Here is a 16,936-nt window from a genome sequence, read left to right on the forward strand (position 1 = left end):
ACGTAGCTCGCTTATTCAGTCATCTCACGAAGTTTATACCCTTCGATGACGGCTCAACTCGTCAAATTTCAATCGTTGAAAAATCACTGATCAGCGCAAAAGTACTCTGATTTTTTTTCACTGTTATATAATACTTATGACTGAGGATCAGGAGTTTTCACTGAATCAAATGTAGAGAGAAGACTTACCGAAATTTCTCATCGATTCGGGGCAAACAGTTTTTGCTTTGAAACGTAAAAGGGTATGAAATCGGTTAAGACGATCCCAGCTTGATCCTATGATCTGATTCTTGTGTTGCGGTTCCGAATCTCACCGATTTGCAATTCACTGACTCGACTGATCAGCATCATCGTCCGAAATAAAAATCACTCATACTTTCTACCCTGCTGATTCCCAGTTATTTAAAAATGGCTTAAAAAATGGTGGACATTATACACGCGCATTCGATAATCAAAGATTCGAAGGCAATGTTCTCTTACGTGCAACAGGTAGCCGGTAACCTTCATATACGACACATTCGATGGAGGTAACAACATTCCGGTGGTAACATGAGAGTCGGCTTCGTTTATTGAAGGTACTGAACGTTGGTAATGCTACGCAAAAAAACGGAGGTACTCACTGTCTTCTTCCATGTCTCGTTGAAATATATCTCGCTGAGGATGAGATGGATTCCGATATTATACGCAGTACAAGCTTGACGGATAAAACCTCTTGGGGAATTGATAGATAGCATGCGCTATCAAGATGGTCTCAGAATGTTGAGCTTGTTCTCTGGTCTGCTTTCCCAGTCTGCACGGAAAAGCCAGCGATAAGTAAGTGAAGGAGATTCGAAGAAGTTGCAGCTTGTAATTTACGACTCGGCGGAAACTGATTAAAACTGCGTGAAAGAATCGCAGAATGAATAACCGCAGCGCCGGGATGTCCCGATGATTAGGGGCTTTGATAATATCCCATTAGAAAAATATAACGTAGCACTAATAATCCGAGTACGCATTGAAATAATTGTGTTTTAATTACAACCGCTGTAAGGTTTTTCACTTGTTATTTTTACCGTCAACAAATCTGGGTTTAAATCGTCGAATGCGTATAATTCATGGCGATAATCATGGTATGAGGACCATTGTCCAATTGCAGTGGCTGCCGTGACAAAACAGAGGTAATTAAATTTCTGGAATGGTGGATCGCATGGATGCTGGTCATCAAATCGTGGAACAATGCAGACGAGTTGAGCACTTGCTGATCAATTTTCGCATTTGAATCAAGAATATTGCATCGATTTCCACTTGTCTGCTGAAATTCCAACACGCTGAAACGTTTGAGAGCAGACACGTGTTACCTTTATACTCGTGTTAATTTTTTTGTAAATGAATTTTCGGTTGGGATGTTGTGGGTTTTTTTTGATTTTTTTTTTTAACGAGATTTGCCATCGTTCCATCAATTCTGTGAGACGAAAAATTACACCGCTTCTGTCCCTTTATTTTCGGTTAAGTAAACAAGGCTGTTAAATATTTTGATTACAATTTTCCAGCTTTTACTTTTTAATTTATAATTATTCGACGTCGTCTACGTCTCAAGCTCAGGGTGAAAAAATCAAAATTGTAACGACAAGTGTTCGCTTCTATCCAATCATTTTTGCTGTTTGAAGCGGAATTCTCGCCTTAAAATCGAAACAAATTCTGTAATTTTTTTTTTGAAATAATTACAAATTAACCGAACAATATAATTTCCGATGACGATAAGTATTAGATAGCTTTGGTTGAGATCGTTGAAATGTATTTCTGGTCAATCGTAATACGAGCGCACTGACTTCTTAACGGTTAAAAATTGCCGTACAAGAAAATCTTTCTACCAATTTTTAGATTCTGGTCTTACGGGCTTTGAAGAAAAAAATTTTTATCCTCTTGCGATGAAAGTGTATGCGCAAAGAATTTTCGCCAGCGGTCGGCAGGATTTCCTTTAAAAGGATCCTCGCGGATACGTTTTCATCCCAGGAGGCTTAAATTTTTTTTAAAGCCTATACTACCAGATTCTAAAAATTGGTTGAAGGATTTTCTTGTACGACCATTTTCTCAATCTATTAAGAATTAAAAAAACGGTTTTTTGCCAAAAATTTCACCGCAGTTTCTCCTCGAGTACGAAGGATAATTCGATTTCCATTCACCGACCGCGACGTGACGTCACGTAAATGGGGATTCGAGTTTACTTGAAAATCAAGGGAAGTTGTTATTCCTTGGAAAAGTTTTGCGTGGCAAGCTGCTGCCCACATGCAGAGGGATCGAGTCCCAAGAATCTTAAGTGACCGTACATCTCGTAAAATTTTTCTTTTCCCTCCAAGCTTTCGTGGATTTGCAGACAGCGGACCGACCGGATCCCTTGCCAAATGCTGATTGGCGACGGATTGACGCCAAACTACGAGCCGCAAATGTAAATCGCGAGAATTTGCTTCAACTGGAAATGTAGATCCTCCCTCCAGTCTTTGCAGCACTAGGACAGAATGCGTATGATAGTCGCACTTTCGACGTGCATAATGCGCCACAACACCCTTAATTGATTATCGGAACAGAGATAACAAATGGTCAGCCGGCGCCAACTCGATCTTGCAGAACGAGTCTGAGAAACTGGACATTACGTCCAACGCAGATGCAGTTCGCATTGACAAATCGCTGTGTGTTTCATCTGGCAAACCTTTCGTATCGACCGTAGAGCGAGGCCGGAATGATACATCGATTTAAAAAGGGCGAAACCGATCCTTGAAAGGTTGAGTGTAACTTTTGAAAAATTACAAGTAGGTATTGCAAATTGCGTTTGAGGGGAAAACTAGGATTGCCACACGATGGGGGCCGCTCAGGGAATTATTCTTCGCAAGTTCAGTGGATAAACTGATTTTCAAAATCGGTATTGGTTGGTTCTTTTTTATTCTATTTGTTTTTATTTATTTTGATTTTCAAACTGACGTGTGAAAATTGTATATTTCAAGAGCTGCGTTCGTTCTGCGTATCTGAAAAATGGTTCAATGGCTTGTCATGCGGCAAAACTCCTGAAAGGATTATCTGAGATATTTCGGTACTTTAGTTATATACCTACCGTGAGAAAGCGAGTCGGTGCCTGCGGTGAAACGGTGCGGAATTTTCAATTAGATTGCGTATCCGTTTTGACTAATTAAAAATCAACAATCCAAACTGACGTTTGAGATGCCACTTCGCCTTCTATGAGCTCCGAATGTAAAATCCGAACTCTGTGGGACGGGCGGAATGGAAATATATGGAGGGTAGTAAAACCGAAATTAATTAATGGCAATCAGTCGGAGCACTTAACGATCCCTGCGTTTACTGCCTTCGTCCCACAGTCTTAAATCCGAGCAGCCAACCTTCGTATATATACAACACAGATACGATCGTCCTGTACGATCCGGTTTCGTTATTAAGCCGTCAAGTCACTTCATTTACGAACAATTCACCCGGTTAATTATGCACTTCTCAAGTCTAGGGGCAAAGTTCATCCTCGCTATCGTCGATCCGCGCCTCCTACCCTTATATACGTTTGTTATAGGCGCGTTCAAGCGCACGAAGGGAGATTGAGAAAAGGCGCACGGCAGTATCATCGATCCAATTTTAATCCGCATTCGATGATCCTCGAAGCAAAAGACACGCTGGGTTCGTCTTTTGCGAATGGTCATTATCCAAGTTGCTATACCTATACGTTGAACATTATAACTTTCAGCTGGTCCGGGTCTATATATTTATACCTAAAATCCAATTCTATTCTTATTTTCACTGCCAAGTGTTCGGAATCCCAAAAACCTGGATAGCCGCCGTAAATCACATGGGCAAAATATACAATAAGAATATAATGAGAGTTACGATTTAGTAAATTATTTATTTATTTATAAATTGTCGAGCACCTTCATTATTTCGCGATTCTTGTACCCAGCAAGGGCGAAGTTTCAGAAAATTTTACCAGTAAAATTTTAAGTTAAGATATTTACGATGATGTTGCATCAAATTCTGAGACACGATGGTTTTCGATCAAATTTTGAGATGAAGAGGTTTTTAATAAAATCCTCAAATAGGATGGCAATGAATGAAATCTTGAGTTGCGATCTTATTACGCTCAAACGTCGAAGTATGTATCGTAATTTGGAACGGGCTGCATAATAAAACGAATTTGCCTTACACTGTTTACAGTAATACGTAATCATCGAAATTCAATCGAGATATAGTGTAGTTATTGCGTCGAAAGTTGAAGCCTAATTATTGTGATCCGAATTTCAATGTGTGTCCGTATAAACAGACCAAAGTCGTCGTCGCTCCCCCGCAGGGTAAACAGAAGGTTTGCTACTAACTCTGTATCATAAGTATTCTCCGAATTCCCCGAATTCCCAGGTTTCCAAATCTAAATTTGTAATCATCCACACGCTCTTCGCGTCCTTCAAAATGCAAACAAAGAACGAAAATAACGAACTCGAACGTTATTTCAATGTCTTTTAAATTCCTTGAGGCTATCCATAACAGTCAAAATCTCGTCAATCATATCAAGCACAGGTAAGCTTAAAAGTGTTTCAACAAAATCCCAAGATTTCCCACGAAATAACAAAAAGTTTTCAGTTTAAAATTTCACTCCATTTTCTCAAAAATTCGGATCAAAATTTCCCCAACACTTCCGCGAAAAACCTTAACTTCCAGGTGAAACAAAAATCTCCGCCTATTTCCAGGAAGTCTAATTGTAAGATCGTTTGAAGCCAGCACAGGGGACATGCGTTACACTTGGAGCTTTGAGAGAGGAAAATTGAAGGGTGACGTATTCCGGTGTCGACAATGAGTAGGGTAGTAATAGCCCCCCTCTCCCCCCCCCCCCCCGCCCACGATTTCCCAGCAGCACAGCATCAGCATCAACCTGCCGCCTCGCAGCCGCTACATTCCTCGTACGTCACGTGGGTCACGTGCTCTCTAAGCCGGCGGCGATTCGAATCCTCGGGGCGCCGAAGCCAGCCGAAGGTGGCCGAGTCTGCCCGAAGAACTTGTTTGCGGCGTCGCTTAGCCGTCAGGGGGGGGGGGGGGGGGATACGGCTTCGCTGATGGAGGGGGCGCAGTTTCGCGCTATCCTTCGTGCGGTGAACACGGCACGGAAAAAGGTTCGAACGGACGCGTGTCGAGCGTGGTGCATGCATGCACATTAAGCAGGCGTAGACGGGAGTGATTAGTTATTATACGAACCTTGATAGAAAAAAAACATAAAACTAGAGGAGGAATTTGATTACGTTATTCGAATCAGTGCTGCTGTTTCTTTTGATATTTTTGAAAATATACGTATAATTATACGCGCTTAGTTTCCTTCGTGTTATATTATATCTGTATTGTTTGTGTGCCAATTGATCAGGTGACTTAATTGTTTAACAGACAATGAATCGTGCCGTGTATGCCGCCCTCCTCCTCCTCCACCTCATCGTCGGGATCACCGATGCTGCCGGCACTGTCGAGTCCAGGATTCGCGATGACAACGACTTATCTCAGGTGAGTCTCAACTGTGCTTCGCGTCGTCTCTACCTTCGTATTTTAAACGAGTAACCGACTCGTTCGAAAGCACCGTTATGTTGCGTGTTGCCTTTCCCTTTTCTTCGGATGCCTCCTCTCGGGAGTTTCCCGCCGTCACGATCCTCCTCTTTTTATCGTTCTTCTCTTTCTCTCGTTCGCTCGTGAAATTTGAACGATTATATTACACGTCTCGTTCTCGATGACAGTATTGTAGTCATGCTAGTTTGAAAAGTGGCGCCTTGCCGCCATTTTCCCTTCGATACGGGGCCCGCTAGCCTGATATTGTTTTTTTTTTTTGTGCCGAAGCGTTAACGTCGATGCGTAAAATCTTACAATTAGTGCAAGAATTTTATTAAACCAAAGATGGAACGATCAAGATCTCGATCGCGGGAAAGTCATCGCTTTAAGCACAGGAAAGACGACGAATTCGGTGATTTGCAGAGCCAGATACATAACCTCACGAAGGTTGTGGAAACATTGGTAAATGCACAAAAAACTTTGCTGTCCCTTTGGTAACAATTGCGACTTGATTCGTCAACTCATCTAGCCTCGCTTCAAATCTTTTTAGTAATTTAATTTCCCGCTCCTGAGACTTTGACCTATATTACGAGCTCAACGAGTTGGTAGGTATCGCATCACGTTTCGCGGTTCGATCCGAAGGGATCAGAAAGCGATAAATAGTTTAATCACTTTGACTTTGGGATTCAGGCGCACCGCAGATGGGGGGAAAAAGGTTGCTTTACGATTGGCTTTCACGAAAACGTATCATAGAATGAGAAGTGACTAAGTATTGCTGAATAATCTAATATAAACGTGACTGCGACTTAAATCAGTTCGACTATTAGATATCGTCGATATTTCTCGACGTTTAGCTTGCAGGTTTTATCCTGGCAATGTAATTTCAATGAAAAATTTTCACCAACTGTTGGAATGTTTGAACAAAATATAAACTCTATAGTACATTTTTATTATACGTTGGAAACGTTATTTACTCCGAAACGCATTCAATGAATAATCAATCACTTCGAAAATAAATTCTAAGCATATAGGATATCGTGTTGAAAATAAACGTGATTATTCGATTTCTGTTGATCTGAAATTCTAGAAAAATAATTCTCCGTTATTTCTATCGAATCTTAATTAATGTAGGAAAAATTTATGGGATGCGCACTTCATCGCTACGTGAGTTCAATGCCGTTTCCGTTTTGAACTTTTTCAATTTTTTTTTCCCCCCTTTTTTTCTTGGCCTGCTGCATACTTGAGATATTAATAGACGTCGGATTTGTCTCTCTCTCTTTCTCTCCTCCTCTCTCTCTCTCTCTGAAATCTCGCCCACACTCCTGGCGTTATACGGTTTCACTCGAGTAAGCCGCAGTCTCCAAGGAGAAAAATTACTCTGGAAGAGCATCGTGGGGATTCGTTAAAACATGCAATGGGATACGATCTTCCGGTTTGGTCTGGTCGCGTTTTATGTCTTTATTGTTGCAACTGTTACTATTCGGAAAGACTGACTAAAGTCGGAGAAAAACGAGAATTTCGTATCAAAGTTACGGAAATTTGTCGAAAAGTTAGATAGTCTTGCTCTGGAACTTTAATACTTTATCAGGTCGACGTTCGCAATGTTAAAGTTACGAATTACTTTCATAGAGAAAATCGTTATTCCGAAACATGAAGATTATCTAAGATTCGTTAGATCGTCACCAGATAACATGTACTCATGTGTAACTATATAATATAGCATTCTTTGCAAACTCAATTTTTTTCAAAGTTATTCTAAGCTTCTAAGGTTTCCGGAAATTTTGAATCTACGATCTCAGTAGTTTATTCTAATTCTACAAATGTCATACTGCTCTTTATTAAAATTCTTAACTTCTGAAATGAATCAATACATTAATATCTTGCCATTTTTAGATTGGAAAATTAAAAAAATAATCATTTTTTGCTGGAAACGCTTTTAAAATTGGGTAAAACTTTTTTTTGAGGCTATATATTCGGTATTCCGAAGTGCAGACTGAAAAATTTTATTTGGGCATGATGCACCTTTATTTGCTATATATTTTATTATCTATGAACGGTTGCAAATCAGAGAAATGCACGCAAATTTTCAAGCAGTGCTTTGCTAACGGTTCGTATACCTGCATACTTGAATTGAAAACACTCGTTTCGCAACGTTCAGAATTGAGTATCCGCATACCCGTTTACCTGTAGAAATGGGACTGAAGTACCATCGTGTGCAATAATTATTACATACCCGAACACATAGGTACTTACCACTTAATACTGGTGCATTATTATTATTATTATTATTATTATTATTACACGAAATTATTGCACGCTTTTAACCGACCGGCCATTACGCTGCACTTTATATGAAACGCACGATATAACACACCTATTTAACAGGTAAAACCCACGCGTTAGGGAAAAAGGGTCAATAACTCTTCTAACCGCCTAAAATGATTGAAATTGACTATTTTTTTTTTTTTTATTCGAAGAATTTCTTGCACACACAAGAACTTGAATAATCGAAAAATCACATATTTTCGTTGGTGTTGTTTTTTGTCAGTCACAACTTTAAAGTGAAAAAATTTTTAAAGCAATGAACAAAAATTACAATACACTGGGAAAAAAACCAAAAAAAAGAGCAAAAGAAACTGCGAAAAATTTTGAACCGTATTTCCATTTTTCCCGCTGACAAATGATTAGAGAAAGTAGTGTAACAAAATGATGCTGTTGTTGTAATTTAACGATCATTACATTTTTCAAATCGACATTTGAAATTAATTCTTAAGTTACAGTTGACCGGTTGATCAAATTAGTCTGTAAACATTTCTCGAAATTGAAACATTCAAGTTCTTGCCTACACAGGTTTTAACAGTATACCTTTGATCATTAAATTCTGCACCGAGGCAGGTTCTTCTATGTTTGGATCAAGCTAGGTGGATATATTCATAAGAGCATTAATGATTCACCGGTGAACTGAAACCTGCTGAAATAGTGAGTTGGGTTCCTTCGTCGCGGTGTTCATATCGTAGGTTTAAAAACGTTTTACAATGGCATAATGTAGCCATAGGAGGTTTCGGGGTACCTGATGTATTAATTAACGCGACCTTCCCCTATCATGTGTGTGTATATTCCAAAACTCGTGAGCGTAGTTAGAAATTACGCTTTAACCCACGTGCAGACCCTTGTTAATTACGGTTAATTATTGTGCCCACGAACCCTGCAGGTCGCGGTATTTTACTTGAGAATTTTAAAGCAGAAGTGCCGAATGCTATAGAACTTTGCCGGAAATGGCTTCTCGACTACTTCTTCGGGATTCGGCATTTCTCGTTCGTTCGTTTTCTGCCTATCTCTCTTTCGTTTCGAAACACAGTTTCAAGGATGTCGTTTGATATTCTCGAAATTTCTCTCATGTGTCACCGCATGTTATATTGCATATGGTATCTACGTATCACGTTTTTTCGTCGAAGTAAGACATGACTCGTTAAGATCCTACGGCATATAAGACGCTAATTTCGCCTGCAAGTCACGTGGCATCTATATATTTACTACGCAGCGGAGTATGCTTGTATTTATACACAGTATAGTCTACATCTTCATCTCATTCATGCCTGTAATTTATCTCTGTTGTATAAAATGTGTGTAGAATATGATTAGAGCCATTCTCGAGCTTGGCAGTGAAATAACACGCCCCCACCGCCACCCTAAGGGTTGAAAATATGTGCGGAAAAAGCGAATTAATGACGCTGTCATCATGTTATAGCTGCTGGAGTCGACCAATTTGTTCGAGTCTAATTGTAAGCGTGTCGTGTTTGAGACCGACGTAATTGTAGGAACCGTAAGTGGACAAAAACGTCGGCCGAATATCAGTTTATTTATTGTTTCACCTGTAATTGCATTGCGATTCGTGTTTTTTTTATCTTCATGGTGCCAATTAGTAGACAGGAGAGAACAGTTTTTGTATGCTAATTGAACTTCAGGAATAAAGTACCTACGTGCTGAAAGATCATACAAAGAAACAGGAAAACAGGAAACCTTCATAAATTGCTGTTTTTTTTTTTGCTCACAATATTATTCAAAATACTTGGAAAATAAAAAACAATTATTTTATAGTGAGTGATCATACAATTCATTAGACCAGTAGACTAATTCCATACCTATAATTAAGTCGACGTCAAATTGCAGATATTAATTCATTTGATATACAAATGTTACGATTTTAAATAATTAACGCAGTACGTAAATCAAATTCTTGTTTCTCGCACCCTGTGCTCAGGAAGCGAAACTCGAAATTAAGGTTGTTGGACCGCCGTCCTTGAAGAAAAAGAAAATTTCACCGCGGGTTTCGTTCCTTCATTATACCGTTACACACCATTATAATTGGTTAGAATTAACTTGGCCTGCAATTACGCAACTTAGCGGCTTGCCTACGTACCTATACTCGTATCTTTTGCATCTTAAGATATTAGTACACTGTTTAGTTTGAGGGAAACTTCCGTTATTCGGAGTAATAGAGGGGATGAAAGGCGTATCGATATAGCTTATATACCAGAATTATGACTACTTGTACTGTACAGATGTTCAGAGTGTTCCCGAGGGGAATACAAATTGAACAATAAACGGAATAATTGCACAATTTCGATAATGTGAAACTCGAGATCCGTACCAGTATGAAAATTGATGGATAGATGGACAAACGGATGTATAGAAAAACTGAGGGACATCGGGAAAAGAACTCGGTTTTGTCGCGTGTATTGCGATTTTTTTTATCCAAACTCGTTGCCTGCAGAATTTTAAAGGGATGAAATTTTTGTTCATCATTCGATATTCCTGTCGTCACAGAAATTATTTTTGCGATATAAAAATGCCGTCAGAAATATGGAACAGTGTTCAAAATTTAGTATTAATAATGAAACTAGGATTCTGATATCTTGTGATTTTAGTGTGCTTGCAATTATACTTAACGTAACTTACCTGTAATACATGAATCGGAATGTAAAAATGTCTAAATTTAAGAACCAGAAAAAAACAACATAACACTGTACAGCATTTTTTGTAAGAAATTATTTCTGCAAAAATATTTGAAAATACTTAGCATGGTAAACTGGAAAACTATGAAATCGTTGAAATCTTGCAATCGATTTTTGGCATTAAGAAGTGGTTACAAAAATAAAAAAGTCCACCGGAATTTTTGCAACCTTGCAAATTTTCAAGCGGAGCCGAACATCTTGCAAAATCTGAACGTACGTCGGTCGAACGGCAACCTCGTCGGTCGGGATGAGGATTTGGGTACCGCAACGTAATACGAGTACAGTCCTTGGTGCATACGGGCTGCCGGAGTATCCTTGCACCATGTGGTGCAAATGGGGTCTCCTTAACGTGGGTGGCAGGCAGACAGGAACCGCGTCGTTGGTGGTTCGCATTTAATCTTGAGACCTACGCCAACCTATTGCGATGGGGTTTGATATTGGTTCATCGATAAATGAACAATGTAAACGCCTGATGTAACTAAAAAAATGCAGCCAAGCGGGTAAATAAATTCAATATCGTAATGCGAGAAAATGTAGTATTGACGGTAGTATGTAAATAATTATAACTATTTGTAACACAGTTTTATTACCTCACGGAAAAAAATCTCAACTCGGATGTCAATTTGTACCCTCAACTTTTTTCTTATAGCAATTATTATTTCAACATTATCTATGAGTTGGGGGTACGAATACTTATGTACATCCAAGTTGAGAGTTTTTTCCGTGAGGGTCGTGATTCCGAGAATATTTGAACCGTTATTGTAACGATATTCTGTATTTTAGTAGAAGTTTGCTGCAGCTCTATATTAATAGACGAAATTTTTCGCAGTGTGAAAAATTGTTAGGTACGAAAACACATCTCTAGCTTTCTTACGAATTGATACAAATTTTTTCCCAAATTCTTAAAGAATGTTTATTCGAAGGGATCCAGTCGAATATGATGTGGAAGAATAATTCTTTTCGTTAATTTGTGGGAAAAACAAAAATTTTTCCAGGTTTCGGTTTCACGAGGTAGAGAGTTGAGCTGCGTGTGAGTTTTCTGTCAATCGGATTAATTTCAAAAAGTATCGAAAACACCGAGCCTTGGGAAAATTCCGTGAAAAGTAATTGGATCCGATAGCAAACAACGAATGGTATTGAGTGGTATTGGCAAACACGTATTCCGTCATTATACCCTCGGTCATGACCAGAGGTATGGGATGTCCGTTTTTGTGGCTAATAATCAATCACACGGTCACTTGGTGTTGTTTTAAGAAGAAAAAAATAAAATAAAATGCTGCTGTAATAGCGGTTTGTTACATCTACCCTAAAATGAAGCATACAAAAATAATCCCCGTTGATATAGATAATTATGTTGCAACGATGGAACAACTTTGAAGGAACTAAATTTGCAAAAGAACTGTTTACTAAATTTCAGACAACTCGAAACTTCCGAACTAACAACTTTTTGTAAAAACGCGTCGTTACAAATAACATAACGAACATTAAGTTCATAAATCGATCGCTAATTATCATTGCGTTTTCTACGGATGTCTAGTGGCGCTCAGAGGTTGATAACCCGACATGGCATCAATTAATTTCTCTTTAATTTTCAAGATTCAAGTCATTCACGCATGACGACTGACAACTAGCCGTAACCAGTTGGGCTTGACCGCGTAATAAACCTAATGCTGGTCAGTAATTGGGTGCATAGAACTTCCAACTGAACAAAACCGAGAAACGATTAATTTCAGGCGTGATTAGATAAGCCTTTCATCGTTAAGCCCAAAGATCGGTGCGGGTGAAACAAGAATGAATACATTTGGTTGATGAATAAAATTTGAAATAAAAAGAGGGAGAAGAAGGAAGGAAGAAAATACAGACAAAAAGAAAAATGAAAAGTTTGAAGCCTCGCGGAACGTAAGGCTTCACATAATACGTGAAACGTTGGATGATGTGTTGCATATCGGGATACGGATATATCTACGTTCGTCCTGACGCGATTCAACGAGTCACGAAATTCGTTGGATCCGAAATCGAGCCAGCTCTGCAGTATTATGGAATTTTTTTCCTCCTAACGTCAAACGTCTCCTCCGCAAGTGGCTGAGAAGATACGAATCGTGGTCTGTTGAGAAAGACGAGCCAGAAACCGGTTATATCTTCATCTCGTACAAGAAACGGCCTTGTACTTTTTTACCTCACGTCAGTTTTGTATTCGGCCATCGTCAGCTGTTCGCTCTGTAACGGAATTTTTATAGTTCAAAGAATATCGAAAATGTCTGGTGCAACGGGTTAACGAATGATCACTCTTGAGCCGATTCAGCCTGGACTTACCAGCCACGCGATTAACGTGATCTTAAATCTAATTCACACAGCATTGGTGCATATTTTCTTTGTCACGAGGAATCTACGCAGGATAAACTGCTCTGATTCGTCGATCTTGATAGGTGTGATCCGTTGCAACCAATTTCTTTGAAAAGTCAACTCCTTGAGAGTCATTCTAAAATTGTGCAATAACTGTTTTTTCCGTGATGTTTTGTTACGTTAACGTTACTGACATCAGTCTTCTACAAACGTAGAATAATCATGAAAGCGTGATTTAAGCCCTAGTCATTCGTAATTACACGAAATCGGTTTCATTCATAGAGTGATAAGTGCAGTTATCGCAAGTTATGAAATGATCGACTTTCACGTATCTCTCATGCAAAAATCAATAAATAAAAGTTTATTCTAATTACGTTCATTGTCGTTGAATTTATTTATGTTGTGATAGGCAAAAACGCTTTTTACCAAACCATCGTATGAAACAGGGTCTCGAAATAATTGTGATGCAAACAAATGGTCTGTCGTAAACCAAACCATGGCTTTAGTAATAAGATGAGATAAATTTCTACCATGATTCGTAGGCGGAGAGACTGAATTATATATCATATCGTTGAGAGTTCACCCTTTTAGGTGCTTTCTTGTGATCAGTCGCGTATGTTCAGAGTCTTTGTGCCCTCTTCTGAATCATGAATATACATATTACAGTACGTTACTCTCGTTTCGACCGCATCTCACTTCCGCTTAGTTGTTTTATGTTAGCTTCGTCTCTGCTTCTGTTTTCTTTTTCTCTATCCTGCTCCCACACCAGTTTTTCCATCTCCTTTTCTTTATCGCTTTCTTTCTCACTTTCTGCTCCGGAGAAAGAAGTCACGTGGTGTACCGGACCTTTAACTGTCATCCGAGGCATAGGAGGGCAGGATGAAGAGGCGAGGCGAGGCGAGGCGAGGCGGGGAGACAGAGGTCAAAGTACTGTAGGTCCGGATGGGCTGGGTCGAGCCCTTTTCTAAGCAAACGGTGAAGCGTTGGTGGACTCGTTGGTGTGTCTGACGGGCATGTGGAGGACTTTAGCGAGCTGATATTTCGGGCCACCTAGATTCGCGGTAAGCCGTACTAAGCCGAAGTTACGGGTTGTGGAAAACCCGGAGTCACAGAGAGCAAAAAAGGAGAGGATTTTCGTCCACTACAACCCCGATGCACTTCACGTGCTTCCGGCAATTCGACCTAGGCCTCGCCTCTTCCTTTCCAAGTAAAATATATCAGACTGGAAAGTTACAGGTCTCTTCAAGTCCCGAGTTAACCTTTGTTTAATGAAGTTTGGTCGGTAGCGTTGTAGGGGTAGGGAAAAAATATTTTATACGAGTGCTGCTTCGCTTCACTCTTGAGAGATTGATTCTTCAGTGAAACGAAGCAAGAGTCAAATTGTACAGGTATCTCTTAAAGCGGGAGGAGATAGGAACGAACGAGCAAACGAACGAATTCCACCGTGAAGTAGCCTCGTGGAAGTTGGAGGAGGAAATGAATATTCATCATCCAACTAACTTATGTAATTAAACATGGCTGTTTGAACGAGATTTTTTTTTCGCACCAATTAACATCCTTCATATTCGTTTACTTTCTATAAATATATATATATACATACTTAGTTTGCAGTCTCGTCCAATGAACCATATTCGTCATCGTGTTACGTCGGTGTTCAAATCCAACTGCGCTTTATTTTTATAAAGAGAAAAGTTCAATGCTGTGTCAACTTCAGGTTTTCTTAATACGAGACATAATTCAAAGATGAAAATAAAAGCTATATTACATGCAACCAGAGTGATAGATTCGTTTAACCTAATGCTCGTCAGCGTTGAAATTTTCATCTTTCGATGACATGATACAGCATGTACGACAAGTTTACTTTCACGATTAAAACGATATACCACGTTGATGAAGAGTTTAATTGACACGAATCACCATACAGAAGCGTGCGGTCGTAGTCAAGCGATTCCTACTTATAGCCATCTGTAACACCGGTTTCCGATACGTATGTCATGTGATATTGGAGTGAATTAGAAGTTGCGTGCAGGGATGTGGTGCGGTGGAGAGAGGGCGAGAGAGAGAGATAGATTGAGAGTGCGAATACACAGTGAGTTAACAATGGTCTTGCTGGAGTAGAGTTACATTATGTAGCCTACTCAGGTAGCGAGAATACATGTACACATGCGTGTACAGTATTATACCTATCTCGAATACGCTGAGCAGGTAGTATGGGGGCGAGCGAAACTAAAGCATATTATAACCCAATGTAAACTGCATGGAGAGTAGAGAGAGAGAGAGAGAGAGAGAGAGAGAGGAACTCGGGATATGCTCGCCTTTACCACCAACGAAGCACAATGCGTGCGAACAATGAGCTCCGCCTAACTTCAGGGACAGCGAGTGAGTTCCTACGCGCGCAACGTTCAGGTACTTCCACTTCAGCATGTGAATATTTCAATGGCATATATCATTCCTAACCTGATCCATGCGATAGTTACCATACTGTACCTCGAGTCTATGCAGGGGAGGCTCATGAGGTTATTACAACCACCATTGGGGGTAACGACTATCTATATATCCATAATTACCGCCCTCTCACTTGTGCCATTATATATATATATATCTGTGATACGTGTACGCGGTTGAGAAAGAAGGTGGATTGTTTGAGAGGGTGAGTATTTATACAATATACTGGAAAACTGACATTTTGCATGATTTATCATGTATCGCCGTGTGTGACGAAATTGCCGTTATTATCTATCTACCTTGGGCTTTTCAATATTAATGCTTTCAGCTGTTTTTGGGGGACAGGAACAGTGTACTCCAGACGTTTAACTTTCGTAGGAGTGTTGTGATCGTGGTATTAAAATCTTGTGTCACTCACAACCTCGGGAATTCTGCTAAACTGCATAGCTAGTGTTGGGTGTTGTTAGAGATGAAAAATTTGACACAGTCATGAAATCTACCCCTCGAGATATCTGTGCTGATATTTACCAAAGTAAACACTTGTATTCTTCTTATGGGAAAGTCTTGTGCCAAAATCGTGCTATAATCCGAATATGAGCATTTGGTGAAACGATAAACCACCAGGATGAATGACTATACATAATTATATCTATCCTTACTGCTTTCCCGATTTCCACTCTTGTGGCTAGCATTTTTATGACTTTTGTAAAATGCGGTCACGCTTGTAAAACCCTTCGGATAGTTCCTCGTCGACTTGAGGTTGCCCGAGGCGAGGAGACTTCAGCATCTGTGAGGTTAGACTCAGGTTGAAGTCAGCTCGTGACTATATAGAACAATGACAATTTAGGATAGTTAGTAACTACGTCGAAAGTAGTACGCGTGGTAGTTGAAGATAGTTTGTATGACCGCTGTAGAATTCGCCTCTATGGTCTGCTATACTCGAGAGACAGAGAGAGAGAGAGAGAGAGAGAGAGAGAGAGAAAGAGCGTGAATTGGCAAAGTTTAGTCCAGCCAGTTGACTTCGTCAGCGTCGTTCGTTCGTTCGACTTTAGCTTTCGAAATCCCTCATGGTTCCGTCAAATTCCTCCCAAACGCAGTGAAGCTCGTTAAATCTCACCTCGCGGTTGGATAGAATTTGGTTCGGTCAGTCGCTGGTCGATCGCTCGTCGCCCACGAGGGTGACTCGTTGGTCTGCAAGGGTTAACCACGTGAAAACCTATCGGGCGTTACGGAAGGACCTTGGCGGGCATAAATCCGGCTGGCAAACCTCAAGTCGCGTGATCGGTCACCGTGCGGATATGATTATACGTACACCGCTAATTAATTAACGCCCGGCATCATGTTTGAGCGAGTTATTGTGCACCGGGCAATAAAGTCCTCTGATCGTCGAGCGGAGTCATCATGGACGCGTCGCATCGGTAGGGCGTTGCCGTTTTACCTTCGGCTTTGAACGGACCAACTTTACCGATTCCCTTGTGGTTGGAAAAAGTTTTTTTGTTTTTTTTTTGTTTTTTTTTTTTCTAATGTACTTCGCGTTAACGGCCGCGTTTCATACGATCGCCAGATGCTGCAGACGTTGGAACC

The 16,936-nt window shown here is 40.0% G+C and overlaps 1 protein-coding gene across 6 annotated transcripts in view; it reads left to right on the plus strand.

The window, feature by feature from the left end:
- Window positions 1–5,265: 5,265 nt before the first annotated feature.
- Window positions 5,266–16,936, plus strand: part of LOC124406456 (fasciclin-1) — a 213,020-nt gene continuing 201,349 nt past the window's right edge. For 3 of the 6 annotated variants that reach the window (XM_046881869.1, XM_046881871.1, XM_046881870.1), the window contains exon 1: window positions 5,266–5,510. In XM_046881869.1, the coding sequence (XP_046737825.1) occupies window positions 5,400–5,510 (111 nt within the window). In that variant the 5' untranslated portion in view covers window positions 5,266–5,399. The remainder of the gene's footprint in view (window positions 5,511–16,936) is intronic. The other 3 variants (XM_046881873.1, XM_046881874.1, XM_046881872.1) reach the window with 1 other exon arrangement.

Source organism: Diprion similis, chromosome 6 (genome assembly GCF_021155765.1).
Source record: "Diprion similis isolate iyDipSimi1 chromosome 6, iyDipSimi1.1, whole genome shotgun sequence".
Lineage (NCBI taxonomy): Eukaryota > Metazoa > Arthropoda > Insecta > Hymenoptera > Diprionidae > Diprion > Diprion similis.